The sequence below is a fragment of the Rhinolophus ferrumequinum genome, chromosome 27 (genome assembly GCF_004115265.2).
Source record: "Rhinolophus ferrumequinum isolate MPI-CBG mRhiFer1 chromosome 27, mRhiFer1_v1.p, whole genome shotgun sequence".
In the NCBI taxonomy this organism is placed as follows: Eukaryota; Metazoa; Chordata; class Mammalia; order Chiroptera; family Rhinolophidae; genus Rhinolophus; species Rhinolophus ferrumequinum.
Genome location: NC_046310.1, coordinates 17133597 through 17155654, shown reverse-complemented (window position 1 = coordinate 17155654; position 22058 = coordinate 17133597). Strand labels below are relative to the sequence as shown.

At 36.9% G+C, this 22058-nt stretch overlaps 1 protein-coding gene across 2 annotated transcripts in view; it reads right to left on the bottom strand.

The window, feature by feature from the left end:
* The window catches only part of AKT3 (AKT serine/threonine kinase 3), a 250149-nt gene extending 231810 nt beyond the window's left edge, over positions 1-18339 (bottom strand). The window contains exons 1-2 of one of the 2 annotated variants that reach the window (XM_033099398.1): positions 18117-18339; positions 7608-7764 (exon numbers count right to left, since the gene is read on the bottom strand). In XM_033099398.1, coding sequence (XP_032955289.1) covers positions 7608-7653 — 46 coding nt within the window. In that variant the 5' untranslated portion in view covers positions 7654-7764; positions 18117-18339. The remainder of the gene's footprint in view (positions 1-7607; positions 7765-18116) is intronic. The other variant, XM_033099397.1, reaches the window with a different exon arrangement.
* Between the last annotated feature and the right edge of the window lie 3719 nt (positions 18340-22058).

Genomic DNA, 22058 nt, shown 5'->3' with positions numbered 1-22058 from the left:
TATGACTCACTATCAACCATCTTAACCAGACTTTTATAAAACACTACACCCACAACAGCAAAAAATCAAGATAGAACATATGGTGGACCATTAAAAAAAAAATTCAGATGACTGAAATTTGTTACAGAGTACACCTTCTGTAATTACAATCAAATATAAAATAGAAATCATAACACTAAGATACCTAAAAACCCCTATAGATGTTGAAATTAAGTAACACTCTTCTAAATATCCCACTGTTCAAAGAAATCACAATGGAAGTTAGAAAACATTTACCTAAATGATAATGGTGGGGGAGGGAGGTTATCACTTTGTGAGGGGTGTAAATGTCTGACTATTACATTGCTTTGTACACCAGAAACTAATAAAAAATTTAAAAGATAATGAAAATACAATATTATCAAAACATGTGGGATACAGTTAAGCAAGGAAGATAAATCTATAGCTTTAAATGCTATATTTAAAAAAATCATTTAAAATCAATGATGCAATATTTTATCTTAAGCCAGAAAAAGTCAAGCAAATTAAAATAATAATGAGCAAAAGCAATAAAATAGAAAACAAAGGACAAAGAAAATTAACAAAGCAAAAGGTTGACTCTTTGAAAAGATTAATAAAATGTATAAACCCCTAGCACGACTGATCAAAGAGAACACAATTTACCAAAATCAGAATTTAATAAAGGGATTATCATTACAGAATCTGCAGACATTAATAGGATAAGGGAATATTAAGAACAACTTTATGGCTAATAAATCAACAACTGTGATGAATTGGACAAATTCCTTAAAAACCACAATTTACCCAAACCAACACAAGATAAAATAGAAAATCTGAAAAGCCGTATATCTACTAAAGAAATTGAATTTATTATAAAAAATCTCAAAAACATCTCCAACCCAGATGGCTTCACTGATGCATTTTATCAAACATTTACAAAAGAAATAAAACTCATCTTAAGCAAATTCCTTCAAAAATTAAGGAGGGACTACTTCCCAACCCATTTTGTGAGTCCATCATAACCATTGTATCAAAACCTGCAATGAAAATTATAGATTAATATTCTCGTAAGTGCAAAAAAAAAAACGTATCCTTAACAAAATTAGTAAATCAAAACTGATAATATATTAAAGATACACCATGACCAAATGGGCTTTATTCCAGCAATGAAAGTTGTATGCTACATTATACACCATATTAACATATTAACAGAATGGGGGGAAAGCAAATGATCATTTCAACAGGTGAGGGAAAATCTTTTGAAAATATCGAACACTCACTCACAATTAAAAAAAAAAGAAAAGAAAAAAACTCTCAGCAAACTAGGAATAGAAGAACTTTCTCAACCCAGTAAAGGGCATCAATGGAAAACCAACAGCTAATACGATACTTAGTGGTAAAATAAATGCTTTCCCAATAAGAGAAACTAGGCAAAACGTCCACTCTTACAATTTTACTCAACGTTGTACTACAGGTCCTAACCAATGAAATAAAACTGGAAAAATTAATTAAAGCCATGAAGATTGGAAAGGAAGAAGCAGAACTGAGGCTCTATGCAAAGGACTTGATCGTTTACACAGAAAATCTTAAAAGTAAGTAACATTAATAAGAATTGAACCAAAGTGCAAGATACAAAGCAATATACAAAACTCAACTGTTAGTTGGGAAGGGGGTGTGTGTGTATGTGTGTAACAGCAACTTTACAATTCTTTAACTCTAGAATCCATGTAGAAGCTCATCACTTAATGGGTCTTTGCATTTGATTAAAATTTTCAAAACAAATATATTAAAACTATAAGAGAAACAAATTTCACATTATTGTAAATACATGAAATCTCAGACTTTTAATGCCATGACCAACAACTCTGATTTTTCCATGTTTCTTCTCCATTTATAAAAGGTCAAGAGTCAAAGTGAGCTTCTCTAGGCTGTCATGTGGTTCAGAGTCACTACCACAGCTCTTTACTCTCTATGGAAAATGCTTGCTGCTGAGTAGTAAACAGGAAATCATACGGTCATTTTCTTTTTCCTTAATCATTTCATAATTTGTTTCAAAAGTCACTTCGTGAATAAAACATGAACAAAAGGTACACAAGTACATACAATGTACAGGAGAAGCAAAGGCCCTTGGACTTAGATGAGCACCCAAAGAACTGCATTTTGACTACATCACAACAATCACACATTAAAACATAACCAAGTTTACAATCTTTATGCTATTAAGTATGTTTTGCATAGTGGGATTAAGCTATTTTGTGAGAAAACTCAGAGATTCATAAAGTTTTAGCTTGGAATTGATAAATACTAACATTCTAGTTCATCTAAACAAACTACTACGCAGAATATAAGACAAATGTATAATTCAAAGAACACATTTACGATATACTCGAAATGGAAACTGTAAGTACAAGGCAAACTAAGGGAAGAAAGTTCTTTGAAAGCACAAACTGGTCACGTACCCAAAACACACATCAAAGTTCAATTTGTTAGATAACCATGCAAAAAAAAGTGTAAGAAATTAACACATACACACAGCACTTTCATCAATCAAAATGTTTCCAATGGTAAAACCACCTTTCAATCTGTACCAATTTCCAAACAGTAAGATTATGAGCTGACTAGAAAAACATTACAGATTTTAACTTATCAAGGAACTGGCTCTCCACTGTATATTTAGGTTTTCAAGAAACAGTACTATTAAGCAAACAAAATTTTATACATTACAATAAGCCCTGGATTATATTATTGCAATCTACTTAATTTTGCAACTTAGATCTTATAAGATGGTTAAATTTCCCCTTTATTTAACACAGTAAGTTTCTTCAGAGCAAATACTACCACTAGCTGTAATGGAACAAACTAAGAAAGCAAAACTTCTGACATCTAGTTTAGAGATCTTGAGTCCCCTGAGAGGTAACTTTACAGGCTGGTCTTCAAAGGAGATAGATAATCTGACAAGTGTTCACTGTATACGCAGATGTCTCCTACGCTAAAGTGCAGCCAAATTGTGAGGCGCTCCGCCAGGGCCATAAAGGAGGAAAACGTAGACAATACTTTACTCTATGTTTCTTTTATTGTCATTTCTCACATCAATAACACTATGTGAACGTGTTATCTCAATTAATACTCACCATTCTGCAACTCCTCCAGAAAAGTACAGAAAAAAGGCTTCACTACTGATATGCCACGAATAACAAAGTTAGGAAAGCATTGATGCTACACAATGTCAATAATTACTTTTAAGCCTTCTTTTTCCCCCTTGTTCTGGAAGATATTTACTGAAGAACAACTTATCCACATTGGAAGTACAAATAAAGTGAGATTATATCTGAATAGAAACTAACAAGCACTGATTCATAAAAACAGGTCTGAGAAAAAGGACTGATATTCAAAGTAAGGGCTATAACTTTTTTATATCAGTACCCTTTATTAATACTTCAAAAACACTCCTCTACACACATTATCTTGTAATATTAAACCACAGTGAGGTAAAGACAGCAGATATTACCACGTTTATTCTTAAATGAGTACACCAAAGTTCAGGTGATAACAATCTGCCCAGGGTAAACAGATAGCAAATATTAATACTGCTCTTTTAGAATAAATTCTTCAAACCAAAATATAGCCAAACATCAAGAGATTATATAATGACATTTATTTCACTAAAACACAAAATTATTATTAAAGTAATACTGAATCTCTTTAAAGGAATAAATTAAGAATGCTGCAGGAAAAAAATGCCCAATTTGGTTTCCCCTAATATTTCAACTAATGCTTTCAAGAGTACAGTTAAATTTAAACACTACTATCACAAACCCTCATTCAGTGACTCTAACTTGTCATAAGTATAGAAAAAATACATAAATTGTAAAAATAGACAGAGGACACTACCAGTAACCCCAGCCTTTCATTCACAAATATACCCAAACAGGGACCACCAGCTACCTGGAAAAAACTAACACCACCAAAAAGAATCAAAATAAATAAAGTGAAAGAATTATTCCAAGTGGAGAAAAAAATTAAAAATAAAACCTGTTTAGTATCCTAAGACTAAGATTATATATGTAAAATAAGAGCAGGTAGTTATAGACTACAATGAATTTCCAGGAATATCAAATAATAGCTGAAATAAATAATCAATAAAGGGCTAGAAGAAAAAGTCAAGGAACAAAGAGGGAAAAAAAGACATAAATAATGAAGGAAAAATTTTAAAACAGTGCATTGATATTGAAGCTCTAGGGGAAATTAAAAAAACAAACAAACAAACAAACAAACAAAAAACCTTAAAAGAATAGAGAGCACAAAGGGAACAAATAATAAAAGAAATACAGAAGATTTCCCAGAACTGAAAAAAGGCATGAAAGTCTACATTTTCCAAGGGTCCACCACCAAATGCTTTACAGGATGAATTAGAATGGACTATTACTCATCCTCCTTAAATGGTGTAATGCCAAGGGTAAAGAGGCATCAACACAAAAAGCTTCCAGAGAACCAAAACAGGTTTTCTACAAAGAAATTATTCCTATTAGCACCAAACCTCTTCTCAGTAAAACTGGTTACTAAAACATAATGGAATACAACCTTCAAAACTCTGGAGAAATATGACTTTAAACCTAAATTCTGTACCTTGCCAACGTATGTACCAGGTGTGAAAGTGAAAAAGTTTTCAAACACTGTTGACAAGGACCCATACACCTACATGCTTTCTGAAAAAATTACTTCAGGAAGCACTGCAGCAAATTGTGAAATAAATCCAAACCAAAAAGAGACATGACATCTAAGAGAGCACAAAACTTGTCCAAGAATGCAAATAACATAGTTATTAGCTGAGCATAATACCCAGAAAAAAATCAGTTCATAATAGAATTTCAACAAATAGTACGATTAAAAAGCTGGATAACCAGCTTTACAGGATGAAGGCATATACTCTTCTTCCAATAGAGAGAAAATGTGGCAATTAGAAAACCCAGGAAAAAGTTGTAGCGCAAACTAGAAGCCAAACTACCGTATGACATGATCTTGAAAGTCAACAGTGTATAAAAAAATCCATTTGTTCTCCATGGATCCCATCACACTCATCACACTACTTTGTTTAGTAGTTAATATTATTTACAGAAGCATAATATTGAATACCACTTTTCGGAATCAACAAGTGTAACTATTAAACCTTGACAATATAAAATAAATGTTACAGTTGACATAAATTGGGAAAGGAATCTGAGAAATTCAAGGGAAACATTGTGAAGGGTACTAATTTTTCTCAGCTTATAAAGTGGCAAGATAATGTTTAAATAATTTATAGAATTAATCGTATGAGAGCTAGATGTTTAACCATAAAGGCCAAAAAAAAAAGGAAAAATGAAGAGAATAGGTATTAAAAGTTAAATTCTTCATTTTTCACAATGGGGACATACTAGATTACGTAAGATTAGTCAAAAATAAAATTTAGCATATTACATATAAAACTGGAATAATCAGCAGAAAAATTAAAAATAGAAAAGGTCTAAAATGGTTACCTCTGAGGAGAAAAACTAATTGGAAGAGGTAGAAGGTGGATTTTTACTTTTCATTTTATACCTTTGTGTACTATTCAAATTCTTATGTTTGTAAGACTATTACTTCCTGAACACACACACACACACACACACACACACACTAGAATCCTCTTTCCCTAACCACTGCAGGAAAAACATTGAGAAATTCTTTTTGACTTTTTCCTTTTTCTATATTCCAACCTTACCAACTTTCTACTACGGTATTTCAGAGGAGACACACTTAATTAAATAGACTCAAGAATCACCCTAAACCCTTGATAAAATGTGATGTTAGCAACAGCTCATATTTGTGTTAAAATTGTCAAAACATATCCATATCTATTATCTCATTTAATCCTCACAATGATCTCGTGAGAACCGATTTTAGAGATTATTAAAGTAAAACTCTAAGAGGTTTAAGGACTTGCCACCACCCCCCCAAAAAAAAAAAAAAAAACAAGAAAAATAGTATAATAGACAAGTTAAAAAATAAACAAAAAAAAATACCTCATAGAGCACTGAATCAATACAAATAGTTGGCCAGTTTGGAAAACAGTTTGGCAGTTTTTATAAAGTTAAACATACACTTACCATATGACCCAGCAATCTTATTCCTAGGTTATTGCCCACCAAAAATGAAGACACATCACACAAAGACATGCACGTAAATGTTCATAGCAGCTTTATTCATAACAGTCAAAAACTAGAAACAACCCAAATGTGTGTCAACTGGTAAACCGATAAACTGTCATTATGTCCAGACAGCGGGATTACTACTCAACAATAAAAAGGAAGAAACTAATAATATGCACAACATAGATGAATCTTAAAAGTATTATGCTATGTGAAAGTAATCAGACATAAAGGACTATGTATTATATGATTCTACTTATATGAAATTCTAGAAAAGCAAAATTATAGCAACAATAGATTAGTGGTTACTAGGATTGATGGTAGAAGACTCTGACTGCATTGGGGAATGAGGGACCCTTTTTAGGTGACAGAATGTTCTATGTTATAATCATAGTGTTTGTTACATGACTGTATAAATATAGCAAAATTCATCAAAGTGTACACTTAAAATTGGTGAATTTTATTATATGTAAATTATAACTCAATTAAGACTGATTTTTTAAAAACTCGACAATACATAATCACATTTAACTAGTCAACAGCTTTTCAGTATAGGTACTGCACAGACCTTAAAAGAATATTAAAATCACCATGTAAGAGGTAACTTTTAACCAGAAAACAGATATACAGTAACCTCAAATTTAAGTTACTGTAATGGAACAGCCCTCATCCTACTCAACATGGCCATGTGGATACACAGTAGTTGCCTGGCAACTAGTCTAAACTCTAGATTTCTAATAAACACATTGACCACATTAGCAAGTGATCTCATAGAGGATAAACTAAGTTTTACACTGAAGAGTTCTTCCTGTGATATTACAGAAGTACAGTAATGTACATGAATTATTTATCTAAAGAAGGAGTGAACAAGAAATACTAAAAGTAGATCATAAAAAATAAAGACATAAACTTAAACACACAAAGAAACCCTTTTCTGACTTGGTCTTCTGTTCAGGACTTTACTTACCTAATTCATGAGACTGCTGAATCCATGAGCTAGGGGGTGAACCTGTTCCCCTTTACTACTTTAAGCCCTTCCCCTGCCACCACTCAAATTGGCTTAATATAATTGAATAATTTTATTTATGCTTACATGTCTTTAAATACATACAAGTTAGAAACTTTTCTAGATATTACATCATTCTAAAGATACCTCTCTGGATTATAGTCTGTAGACAATACAGGAAAAATACAACACAAATTTTCTGTAACATGCATGCACACGACATACTGGATGATTATAAATAATCGAAATCAAGAATTATAAAGAAATCCTAAATAACAAGCAAATTTCTAACACACGTGCTACATATCATTTCTTTCTTACCAGACATAGTTTACTTTGTTAAACAGCATCAGAAAAAATATCAACTTCCAGGACACCACTAACTGGTAGCACACTTACCAACCAAATGATTTTTGGTTTTGTTGAACACTTACCCCTCTTCTGAACCCAACCTTCTTTCACAATGGTAACATCGCTCATGATGGCTCCCCTCTAGCCCCCAACTTGGAGAAATGGTACTTTGTGATATCAGCTTTGGGGTTTGGATTCTCTGCTGCTGCTGCCCTTCCCACTCTCTAGTGATGACTCAGCCTGGAAGGAAGTATTGAAGAAAGAATTTCTTTTTTTTCCATTCTTGCAACTCACATAGCAATAACAAACAACTAATTCTTTGTAAATGTCTTCAACTGGCCTGAACTCACATAAAAGTCTAGCTCTTCAAACTGGGGAACTTATTTATTAAATAGTTCTATAATGAATGCACTTCCCTGGTCTTGTGACAGATTTTAAACGATAGTGAAACTTTTAACCTAAGAGGGTGTAACAAAAAACTGTCTTAAGAAAACCACTGTCACACCTACACAAATAATACAGAAAATTTGTTTGGTGATGTGTGTTTGAGCTGAAAAGGGAAGAGAATGAAAGTTAAGTGGACTAAAAGTAAATCTTCATGCACGTCTGGTTTCAAAATACCTGTAAATTTAGAAATAGTTATGGGAAAGCAATTGTGAATGTTTTTCATTGCTGTATTTTCTGTAAAATACAATGTGCTAAGAAAACCACCATGTATTTATGCTTATTCTGCTTTGTTCCAAGAAATATTTTAGGTTGACTACAAGTAAAATATTATAAATAATGTAGAATAAAATATTTTTAAAGTAGACAAAGGGAATATGAAACAACGGAAATATGAAAGTGGAAAAGAGATATGTCAAGAACTCTTACAGGTTCTTCCATCTATTATTCTCAGATAATCTTCACTACAACCCTCTGAGGGTACTATTAACTCCATTTCACAGCTGGGGAAACTGAGGTTTGCAGAGATTAAGCAGCATGCCCAATTCTAACACAGCTAATGAATGATGGAGCCAAGACCTAAACCCAGGCTGTCTGACTCCAGTGCCTGCATTCTCAACTCCAAAACTGTATTACCTTAAATAAAGATAAAAAGAAGCCAGAGTAAAAAAAAAAGAAGAAGAAGAAGAAGAAGCTAGAGTAAAAGTCTATATATTTGTGGAAGATTGGGCCACAAATTTGGCACAAAGCTTTCAGGAAGCAATGTAAATAAGGAAACACAATTACTTTCAATATTTACAGTAGTCGTAAGTATTTTTAAAAAGAAAAAAAGAAGTTGCTCAGAAGGAATACACTTCTTCCTGGGACAAAAATCTGAAATTTATCCCACAGGTCTTTACAAGCTACCTTATAGTGTAAAAACCAAAGTCCTCAAAAATATCCTCACATATACATAGCAATGAGTTTTACAGAGCAATTTCTTATTGTCCCTCTCAACCTAAAAAGGAAAACCCCAAGATAACATTGAGTTAAAGCATTTCCACAGAGAGGGACCAAAAAACGTGGTCTAGGAACACAGGCATAAATTTTAGCTAACAAGCAAAATAGATAGATGGAGTATGTAACTATACTATTTTTCTTAAATTGGGTTTTGATAAATAATGCCTAACAGTAACGTCAAGGTTGGACTCCTTCACTACTGAACTGAATTACAGTTCTTTTTACAGTGCAAATTAAATGCAGAGCCTCATCATTTAGCAGTCAGGAATCAAGACTTAGCAATTTCTTAAGCAAGCCTACAAAGCTGGTGTTGCTGAGGGAAGGCCACCCCTCCCCCATCACGTGCCACAGGGCCCAGGGCAGCACCTACAGTAGGGCCAAGCCTGTCCTCAAAATTGGCAGGATCTCCTACTGTAGAGTCAAAAGGCATACCAGAATCTGGGTGTATCTCCCCAAAATCTGCTGGACAGACTATTAAGAGAAATTATGGAAAAATAAGAAAAAGAAAGATGAAAACAGAAAACCAATTCTTTGGTCAGGTAAGTTTGGGAAATTCTACAAACCACGTCTTTCTCTTGAAACATCACTATTAACATATTAAAAGTACAAAATGCATATAACTTTATCTCAGCATGTCCTAAATGTATTTGAACACAGAGGGCTCTTTTTCTTTAGTAACATGTATTGATATCAAGAGGAACACACTTTGGGAAATGGCCACAGGATATGGCCACATGGCCACAAGACAAGACCCAATTTACCACTGAAAACAGACAAAACAAACAAACAAAAAATATCCTCACTAAAGAATCCAAAGATCATTTTAACTTGATTTATGTAACTTCCTAAAGAACTCAACATGGTCAACTGGCTACATAATACATATAGAGCTAGATAATGAAAGGGGTTAACTCTTTACACTACATAAATCATTACAAGGAAATTAAATATTGGGAACACTATCACAAAATGGTATCTTCAAAAGAGCTGCACTGCAGACCTTCTCTTTGGTAGTACTGTAGCAAAGGGCCTCATAGCTATCAAAGCCTATAAAATGATATAAGTTGGGTCAAAGAAAATTCCTATCAATATTCTTGGAATTGTAAGTGGAAGAAAGCTATCAGGGATCAACACTTAGTAATACCAAAAGATAATACATATCCAATAAACGTATTTAAAATATGTACTTTCCTATTCAAATAATGTGTGTTCCAATACTCTTATTAAAAATGCTAAAAAACCAAAACCATGATAATTTATTCTATTTTTTTAAGTGGACATTTCTTTATTAGAAGAAACTTAGCTGGACGAGAACGTCAATTTACAGTTGAGAAAAGAGGCAAGACAGATGAAGTGACTTGCGCAAGGTCACACAGCTACTTTAGGAGAGAACCAGACACAAGCTCCTTCCACCAGCACTGCCTCTTCAGTATAAAAAATATGCTGAAATATCCAGATCAACCCAACATAATGCATTTTGTTTCATAATGAAACTGTTTCAAAAAACTAGTATTTTAGATAAAAAATGTTTATCAGTGCTTCTATATTTAGATGAAATTGCTAAAATATATGTTAAATCAAGAGGACAAAATTTATCATCTTCATCAAGGTTGGTGAACACACACATTACAGAGATGGTTTTATCCATTTGCTTCTTAAGATGTTAACAGATTCTACCCATAGTCATAATTTTCAGCTTTAAAAAGGGCTCGAGTCTCTACTGACTAAAATGACACGTTCTTTGAACATAACTTAAAAGACATTCTAAGATATACTACGGTACAATTATGATCAATACACTAGAAATAAATGCTGTCTTTTGTGTATAAAAACAATGCTATCGACTTGTAAGCAGTAAACGACATTCTTTGATTTCATGTTCCTACAGTGGCAACACTCTTGCACCAAGTCACCTCCACTCTGCCACTCTGTCCCATGTTACAAGAAACACTACTTTGCAAAATGATGAGCTGGCCTTTCAGGATGTGATCTGTTTCCTAAAGTAGAGTGAACCTCACCTCCTCCTCACAGTCCTAAATTCTCTCCAAATGTGTTCTTTCCAATGAGCTATAACAGACAAAGTTTCTTTTAAGCCTATTGCATTAAAATTTTCATTGCTAGGTAATCTCATTTTTCCCATTCTTATAAAAAATTTCACACAAAATTCTTGGCAGATTCAATGTAGAATTTACACAAAGCAGTTACACTAAAGGCACTTTTGTTCAGAACTATTTGAGAATTTGATGATAATAGTAATTGCATCTGAATAGCATCATTGTACAATTTACAAAACATTCTCACATCTTTTACCTCATTCAGTAGCATTATTATTTAGTAGAGCAGTGCCTGACACATAAGAGATGCTCAACAAATCTGGAATAGATGAATGAGTGGATAAATCAAGGAATGAAGATGCAGCTTTAGATAACTAATAAAGAACAGACTAAGCAAACTAATATTCTAAGTCAACGGAGAGAATGGGATTAAGCCATCTTAAAAACAATCCTGAACTTGAACATTATGGAAGCACCTACATATAAATAATACAAATTATAATATTCTTCCCTCCTCATTGAAGTATATTTCCTATAGACCTCCATTACTTGTAAGGACTAACACACGTTAAAATTATCCTTTTGTTCTAGACATTTTTTGACATTTTTTGTTGAGATGCTCAAGTTTCAATTCCTAAATATATCAAGCCTCAAGGCTGCCCAAAATTATCCATTATGGGAGGTAAAAAAAAAAGAATGGCATATTTTCTTAACGATACTTACAGTAATATTTTAAAGATACTTGTATACTTGTGGCAACTAATCACTCAATTTGAAGCAAAAATTAAACTTCAAACATTTTCTAAAAATATCACTCAAGAAAATAATTATATATAATATATATTCAGTTAATAAATATGTATTGATTGTCTACTCTGTGACAAGGACTATATTACATATACAGGAAGGCAAACAAAACAAACTATTTAAAAATCTTTTCCAAACCTTTGTTATCAAAGTTCTGTCACATATATATAACCTCATTTGACTCTAGAAAGAAACCCATGCAGTAGCTATTGTGTCTACAATTTTGAACCTAGGAAAACTGTGACCAACCAGTAATGTTGACATTATTTCCCCCCAGATACCAGAATAAGTTAGTGACAAGTAACAAGAATGACTACTTGCAATTCAAGTCTTCTGTAAGTTTGGTATGCTTTCTACCAAATAACATGATATGAACTCTCAAAAATATGTGTAACATTTGAGAATAGGTCTGAACATTTTATTCTGTGTCAAGTTATTTTTCAGAAGTCCACTAAAGTACAACATATTGAAATAAATTTAAGTTAAGATATAACTGTGGTATCACACATGAAATTTTAACAGAAGACTAAAGGCAGGGTGACAAAGTTATAATAAATAAAGGGCACCCCAGCAATTCTCGTTTTTACAAGTAAGAACAAAATCCTAGGTTAATAATTTCCACTATGTCAATTTCTAAGTTAAAAACCACAATAAATTCTGTACTACAACTTTCTCTAAACTATAGACTTGGCTATAATTAACACTATATAGAATTTAATTGCTCCATACCACAATTTTTATATACTTTAGATATGCTAGCCAAATTGAGTTAATAAAGACAACTAACGTTCAAATACAACAGAATGGTGCTACTTTGAAAATATTAATATAAATAATGGTCAAAGGTAACCATAATATAATTTTGTGGTATTCACCTATTTACTAGAAATAGGTGAAACTAATATATGCATAATAAACGCATAAGGCTATCTACACAAAACTTTCAAAAGGATTTGAGGGAAAGGAAAAATACTGAAATGGCAGGGAAATTCAAGGCAACTTGCTCTGCACTTTGAATAACTCTAAGCCAGTCTGTCCCTTTCAAGAGTTATTATCCTGTTTTAAAAAAACATACCATATAGGGAAGTGAGCCACACAAATTAAATTTTGAATACCTTCCCTCTCTTCAGAGTACAATACACTTTGTGGATTTTCTTAAAATTCTTTCTACAGATACCTTCACTGAGTTTTACATTATGGGAAAATGCCTGAATAAGCATAGGTAAGATTTCTGACTTTCACACAAAATAGCAGTTCTTTCAAATTGCCAATTCTTAAAAATCAACTTTGCAAACTTTGAAATATATATACAGAAACATAAGGCATTTCCCCTCTCTTCCCTACCCGGTTAGGGTACTGAGTGTCATTTCAACCCACGGTCATTATTAATCCAATTAAAAAGCAACTTCCGCTAGGTGATATATTTAATATTCGAATGTGGAACAACTAGGAAAATGCTTATTGGATCCAATTCCTAAACCACTGAACATGCTATTGACAAATTATTCTCTACATTTCTCATGTAAAGTGTGGGCTTGTCTCTATGTAAAGTTACCTGTAATAACAGGGGCAGGTCAAGGGTTGTTACTACAGTATTTCTCCGAAAATAAGACATAGCCGGACAATCAGCTCTAATGCGTCTTTTGGAGCAAAAATTAAGACCCGGTGTTATGTTATATTATACCCAGTCTATAGTAAAATAAGACTGGGTCTTATATAATTATATAATTATTATAAGATTATATATAATCTAAGACCTGGTCTTATTTTGTTATAAGCTCTAATGCGTCTTTCGGAGCAAAAATTAATAGATTAATAAATTATTTTACTATAAGACCGGGTCTTCTATTAATTTTTGCTCCAAAAGACGCATTAGAGCTGATTGTCCGGCTAGGTCTTATTTTCAGGGAAACACGGTAAAAGAACTTTGGTTGCACAGTTGGCCATATTTTTCCAATACATGTGTAAAATCCTTCTAAAATTTGCCTTGGGGACCTCCCTCATAAAATGAAAAAAAAAAATCACACACACGCACAACATACAATTGGTGTATGGTCCATTAAATGCCAAGAATCAGTATGACAGATTGTACCCAATTACACTGAGCTAACCAGTGGGTATGGAATCCTGTAACAAAGTTCATCACCATGGTACATTAGGAAGCGCACTGGACAGGCCAAAATACTTGGGTCCCTGTTCCCAACTCTACCCCCTCCAGAGTGATGTTGTATAAGGTTCTTTAATTCTGTGTCTGCTTCTTTAGCCATAAACATAAAAGTGTAGCATTAGATGAACTCTAAAGATCTCTACAGCTCTCCCATAGCTAATATTTATCATTCTTCAAGTTCAAATCTACTGCGTATCTACTTTATTTATAAATGACATCTTAGGTGACAGTATGTGATTGTACACAGTTCCTGTCCTCCGAAGTCCAATACAGTTGGGAAAATAATCAAACACCAATTCCACGCAGACAAAATTTGAACTCCAGTACTGGCAAAATATCATCTTCCTTCCCCTCCGATACTCCAGCCCCACAAATATAGTCAGAGGCTTTCTTAATTAATATAGGAGAGATAAATTCTCATTTGAAAGTCTTCTAGTAAATCTTTTTACTTTGCCCTTTCAATATTAAGAAAACATACCTATTTAGATGTGTAAAGTATCTTCAGTTGGCAAGAATAAAGAGTACTGAAAAAGGAAAAAGAACTAAAAAGCATACCCACAGGTCAAGAAGCATACATTAATTTATTGATCAACTACTATTTGAAGATGGCAAATGAAAAGTATTTACATCTAATACACTGAAGAATGGTGCTATAAACATTTCAGGCATTTAGTTCAGCATTTGAAACAAATGAAAAAAGGATGTTATAGATCAGTCAATAAACGTTTTACTATATTAAACTTGATTTCTGTGGAAACTTCTTGCACGACATTATCAAAATTTAGCACTGTCACTGTAAACTCTAATAAAAGGCACAAACAAGTTAGGAAAAACACTAAAAAGAAGTGTTTCAGAATGAGAAAAGTTAAAATGAAACGGATCTTTATAATGCCACAATAAGTCTTTTCTCATGTGAAAATCACTGATTTCAGAAGTGTAGCACGGGCTATCATGAAGATTAAATGAATTTATACATGTCAATCACGTATAACAGTACCTGGCACATGACAAGAGCTCACCAGGCACTGGCTAGTATTAAGTCTACACTGACTCTAGCTCTACCAGACATACAAGACCCTAATGAAATACTGAAGTTAACATCAGATGATTCAGGGCTATCTTTCCAGGAGACTACAGAAAAGTGCACATTGTATGAAACCAGGATTTAGAATCCTGATGTACACTCTGGAACCTGGAGTTTAAAACAGAACAATTTTAAGTGAATGAAATATTCTAACACAAATCTATAAAAATGATGTGCATTAATTTTTTATTAACTTAGGAAAAATAAAAATGTAAGTCAAATTACAAGACCGATTTGGTGAAAACAAAATGAAATGGTTTATTTTTCTGTCTTGCATGTTGTTATTCAAATTTAAATGGTTTCAATGTTTTTTAATGCTTTAATCTTAATCACAATGTGATTAAAGACAAGATTCTATCAAATCATGTTAAAAATCCAATTAACACATTGTTAACAATAATTACCTTATCTTCCCAAGGGTGAATTCTTGAACTAAAAGGTGTAACAACAAAGAAAGTGTAGCTATCCTTTCACCAAAATATGCAAAGTTTGAAGTAAACTCTAAACTTCCACAAAATCAATTTGGTAAAACAGTTTCCTCTTTTTAAAGAACCCCAAATAGTTGGAAATTTCCACTGAACTTTTGTAAGAAAGAAAAACTTTCACTTGTTTAAAACAAAAGGTAGAGTTTTAAAAAATCTTAGATCCGTACTTTATACAAGACTTTATGCTAAGTACATTTGTCCCATGACATGTTTTGGTTAAACATGTGATCATTTGCAGTCATCTGAAAACAAATTCTCTTTCTCATGGTAGTGATCTTCTGAATGAAATGTAAATAAGAAAAGTTTTTAATCAAACCAGCTCCTAGCACACAGTTCACACTCTGTGACATTTGTTGAATGAATGAAATCTTATTTAAAATATTTTACAGCCATAAACTTACATAAACAAAAAAGTCCAAAGTCGAAGCCTTAAGTACTCCGACACACAAAACTTAAACTAAGTTGATGTCAAACTAAAAGTTCAAGTTGCAAAACAATTCACTAAGGTAATTATGGAAAGCCTAAGTGTACAGGACAAAATGAATACAAAAACGTTTCATAAATTTGGCAGAATTACTTTAGACTATTTCTTTAATACTATAAGCAAACATACTATTGCAAATACACAGCACAAATATACAACAGAAACTAAAACTCTACATTCATCTCAATTCCAGTGTTGTCTCATTCATGTGATATGCGTACTTCCCTCACTTTAAAACTAGAAGCTCAAGCCAATCAAAGATATTGGGGTCAACCCCCGTGAGAAAAACAAAAAGCAGATCTTCAAATATAATCTCTTTGGTAAACTTTCAAAGTCAAGACTATGTACTGCCAAAAGAAAAAATACCTACAGTCCTGATATATATCTTTCAAATAATTGTGCAGTCATATACCTTGGAAACTAGTAATTTATTAATAGATATTTTAATAAAAATATTTTCATGTTTTACACAATTATGTCCTGAACATGTGTGTTTTATTAGTCGACCACCCCCTGAAACATTCATATTAATTTATACGTATTTTGCAATGACACTCAAGTTCTGAAGACAAAGTTTCCTAAACCATCTTTATTGGACTGTTCCACCTTTGGTTTTTTCCAATGATTTCCTAACAATCTATGATCTACTTTAATGAGTTTCCACCAAAAACAAAACCCAGTGGTTGTCTAATGATTTACAGTCTACTACAAGTTCTATAACCACGTTTTACCAAATATGGAACACATATCTAAACCGATGATTTGAGGCAGTTAGCAATGTATTCACTGCAAAAAAGTCATTATTTCGTACCTTTTAGATTTAAGATGAACTTAAAGACTGTGAACATTTAATACTAGAAATTAGTCAATATACATAGATTTCATTGTTGAATTTCTATTTGGAAACGTTATGAATTACAAACTACTGGGCTTTCAACCAATTTACCACACTGGTGAAGTAAGTTGGTTTTATTTTCATCACATTATTTTGAGGTAAGAAATGTGAGCTTTCTAGCCTTGACTTATGGGTAAGCATTTCCTCTGCTTTTCAGAAGATAAACTAAGTATCAGTACTGAAAACCTGGCCCCAATGAGATTCAATCTAGCCTAACGGTCTATTCCCGGGAAATCCCAAACAAGGGGTGACCCCGCCTAGGAGTCAGGGTGAACGCAGCAAACCCGCTAAGCTTCAACTTAGGGCTCTGGAGGGCCCCACCGGCATCATGGCTGATGCAGACCGAGGCACAGGAGGAGGTGGTGGACGGGGAAGAGGCTGGTTTGTTTACTTGCAGCCAGAGCCGCCGCCGACAGCAGCGACAGCATCACTGGATCCGCCAAACCCAGCATCTTCCGCACATTTCTATTCTTAGCACACAAGTCCCAAGCGGATCGAAACCCCACTACTATTAAAAACACAGACAAGCACGTTACCCACCGCCCCAGCGCCGTCCTTCCTGCGCGCCGGCAGTGGGGTGGGTGGGGAGGAAGGAGACCCCGGGGGACGCCGGTGCATCCTCGCCTTCACCCCACCCCGCGCGCACCGGCAGCCCCGGCGCAGGAGCGCGGCAGACAGCCCCCTCCCCCCCACCCAAACACTGCCACCGGCGCTCCACGCGTTATGTAACCTCGCCGCCACCCCCCGGTCCGAGCGGGCGCCCCCTCCCCACGCCGCGCCGCCCGGCGGGGAGGGCCGAGTGGAGGGAATGGAGTTGCGCAGAGACTGAAGGCGCCAGGGCCGGGGCAGCCCAGACGCGGACGGTACCGCTAGGCCGGGGACACCCTCCCGCAGCCCCCCGCGCACCGCCGTCCCCAGCTTCCCCTGGAAAGTGAGGGGGTGCCCGTGTCATCCGCGCCGGGCATCCCCCAGCCTCCCCACCCACACCACAGCCTCCGCTGACCCAGCCCCCGCCCACGCCCCCGGCGCGGTGACAACCCCGACGCCCCCGCCTCCCCCCACCCGGCCGCCGCCCCCCGCCCTAGGGAGGCCGGGAGGGAGGACGATGCCGGGGGCCCGGAGGGGGTGGAGGCAAGGCGGGGAGGGGGCGCGAGTGGGGGCGGCGGCTGTTACCTGCAAAGGCGGCGGCGGCGGCCCCGCAGCTGCTCGGGCGGCGGCGGAGGATGGAGCCGGGGGGGCGGGGGGAGGAGAGGGGGCGACTCGGGGGTCCCCCTCCCTCCTCCTCCCCTCCTGTCCTCCCCCCACCCCGCAGAGCCTCTGGCCCCCTGGAGCCCGGAGCGGCCGGCGGGAGGGCAGGCGAAGGGCTGCAGGGGAGGGAGGGAGGGAGCCGGCCGGGCCGGGCCGCGGAGCTGGAGCGGGAGGCGGCGGCGGCGGCGGCGGCGGCGGCGGGCGGGGGAGGGAGGAGGCGGAGACTCTACTTGGGAATCGGATATCGGCTACAAATTCAATTCATCCCCAGAAAACACCGCTCGGGCGGGGGCCGGGCCACGCCGGCGAGGCGGCGGCGGGAGGCGGGCGGCGGCGCTGGGCCCCGGGACGCGCCCGGCACGGGTCGGGGGGCTGCGGCCTCCTCTCCCGGCCGCGCCTCGCCGGGGGGACCCCGCCGCCGCCTCCCCGCCCCCTCCTTCCTCCCTCCTGGGGCCGCCGCCGCCGCTCGGTTCTCGCTGCCGCCGCCGCCGCCGCCGCGGGGCTTGTTGTTGACTTTGAGGAAAACTCCTGACGTCAGGGGCTGGCTCTCGGCGACTGGCGGGAGCGGCTTCCCCGCGTCCCCGGCCTGCCGCCGCCTCCGCTTTCCTCCCGGCCAGGCCCGGGTCCGCAGGCTTCCCCGCGCCCCCCAAACCCGCGGCGCCCCGCGCCCCCTCTCCTCTCGCGAGAACATCCCCCCAGCCCGCCGGAGCCGGGAGTGGGGGCCGTCATTCCTGGGCGGGAAGAGCTGGGTTTCCCCTCGCCTTCGCGGCGGGCACCCGAGGCCGGGGCGTGGAGGCTCGCTGCCCGGTGAGCAGCCCGCTGCCTTCGGCGCGCGCCGCCAGCCCGGGGGCATCTCCGCCCGCCCCCGCGGTGCCGGAGGTGCGCGGCGGGCACACGGAGCCCTCGCACCAAGAAGTGCGGTGCTCTGTGCGGAGGGAACTCGGCACGCGTGGGTACGCGGGAACGGACCCCACCCATCTGCACCTCAGGTGTCAGTCCAAAACCTAAAGCAATTTCTCTCTGTCCCGAGAATCCAGTCCAAGTACACCTCTCCGGAGAGCCACCCACAGCGCTTCCTGCCAGCAGTCATAACCACACATAGTACCCAGGTTGCAATAGGATCGCAATCCACTCTTAAAATTACTCCTTTTTTAGGGATATTAGTTTTCATTGACTTTGGGGAAGCCATGATGTATTGCATTCGCTACGAAGACGATACCATTTCTCTCTTTGGAAGTTCATGGCTCCTGAGAATATTTGCAATGGAGACACTGTTTTTGCAAAATGGCCATGTTTTACCATACATCACATTCCATAAAGTTTGTTTTTTCTTACAGCATGTTTTGTCACTTCTGAACACTTTGAAAAAAACCATGTTATTTCACCACAGGGCACTATACCTGTTATGTCTCCTAATGCAAGGTTTCTTATTAATGCTGTGGCTTATTTCTGTAGAACAGTTTCTCCTCCTGACAAGCACTTCCTTCTCTGCTTTTCCATGTCCTGACAATATTGATGGTAGTCATTCTTTTGTACTATATCCCTGGTATTTATATAGTGAATTGTATTTATACAACTATGTCTACATCTTCTCTCTTATGAAATGCACATCTATTGGGATTGTGGACAAGAGTATGAAACCTAATAAGGGAAAAAAGGTTTTTTTTTTTTAGTCAATTTTCTCCATTTGTAAGGGTAAGGTTTCCCTGGCCATTCTATACCTTAAAAACTTGTCATTTTAAGATACATAGTTCTCCTGACAGAAAAGTCCTCAATTGCTGCTTTTCTCCTTTTCTCATATTTCCCAGCACATGGTGAACTAAGTAAACTGAAAAATAAAAGACTGTATCCTAATTTTATTCAGTTTATGTGTGTATGAAATATATGTAATTTATTCCCATAATTATCAGACTTCTAACAGTCCCTATTGGCAAAATGATTCGATTACAGTTCTTAATGTAAAACACAAAAATGGGTCAGATTTCTATTCTACAGTGACCCAATCCACTTTTATTTTGAAGAAAATAGTTCCTTACACCACCACCACTATAAAGAGTATCTGGAAAGCTTTTTAAATATTTAACTCAGAGTTACGGTATTCGGAATTATTAGATATCTCGTCGATTGCAATTTTTATTTGTTTCTAACTTTAGCAGCAACATATTTGGAAAAACCAAATTTGTCCTATGAGCCATACTGCCTCAAAATCTTTCTCTTAAGTCTCATCAGATGGTATTAAATCTTAGCTGGATTAAACACTAAAGTTAAGTTTCATATAAACTATCAATGGATTATATACTCTAGGCTTCCTGTACAGTATTTGAAAAATTGTAAACTTTTATTTCTGCTCTACTTTGGTCTTCTATAATAGTTTCATAAATTTCTATAATAAAAGCATGTTAGCTGTTACAGAATTATTTTATTTATTATAAAACTATTATTTATTTAAATAGCATTGTTCTTTCTCAGACTTTGCCATCATGAATTTGGCAGACTCTGTCAATTGTGGTATGATGGGACTCTGAACAGAATGTATGCTAGAAGTCTCTTCTCTTTATTGTTACCACATCCCAATAATATGGGGAGAAGCAGCATGTTCATCCATGGAAATGTCGTTCCTAAATTACAGACAGAAAGCCCTCATTCTTTTTAAGCCAGATATTCTTAAGGCTAACATCTCTCAGGAATAGTAATTTATGCATCTTAAGAAAAATATTCACTCTTCTTGACTACCAATGAGTAAATTAGATACTGAGAGCTATTTCTTAGTACTTCCACCATTTCTTGGGAGTAAGTTCAAGTTGAAGGTACATTTAGAATTTCAGGACATCAGATTATCTAGGGTTGGAAATTTAACAAAAAATTTAACAAAAATTAAGTTACTGCTTCTCTGTCTTATTAAAAAGGGTTTCTTGTCTCCAGTGTCTACAACAGGTACACAAAGTACACATAGAATAAGTGTTTATTGAATGAATGGATGAATGAATGAACGAATACATCCATGCCCCCTATGTGCAGTTTACATAGCACTTTCCTCTTGGGATGGCTTATTGGAAAGATCATGAATGCATTTTGGAGACTTGTTGACCTGAGTTCAAAGCCCCTCTCAACAGAATTTATGTCTCAGTCAAGTTGCTTAACTTTTCTAAGCCTTAATTTCCTCATATGTGAAATGACAGTTCCAACTACTTCAACAGCTTATTAAGAGAATTAAATGTGATGAAATATTAGATAGTATCTAAAACACAGTGAGTGGTCAGCCAGCTAAAATTCGTTTACCATAAATGTGAATATATTCACTGTAACAATAACTGCTACAACAAGTAAGTACTAAATTCTATCCTGGCACACAACTATAGAAGTGTATTTCTCATTCGTGTAAAGTTCTGAATGACAAGCAAGGCTCCTTTAAGCTTTATGCTTCAAGCCCAAGTTTCTTCCACATTAGAGCTCGGACATGTTTATCACATAATCACAACTTCAAGCTGGCAGAAGCGGGAAAAGCATGAAGAATCACTCAAGGAAAGTTTTATGTACATCACTTCCATTCATGTTCCACTAGCGACAACTCTCCCAAGCCACCTAACGACAAGGCAGGCCATGAAGTGGAGTCTAGGCTGGGAAGAAAAAGAAATAGTTCTGATGAACAGCCAGCCAGTCTCTGTGACAGTTGATTTCCGAAACAGCCATGTTAAGCCTACAGCTGTAATTAGTGAATATCCTAGATGATTAATAGAACAATTTCCAAAAGAACATAGTTTATATCCACGTATAAGTAGCACAAAAGTCATTTGCAATAGTAATCAGTACTAACTGTCTTTTTCTCTTTTTCACAAATGTCTTTCTTAAGGCATAGGTCAAATGTCT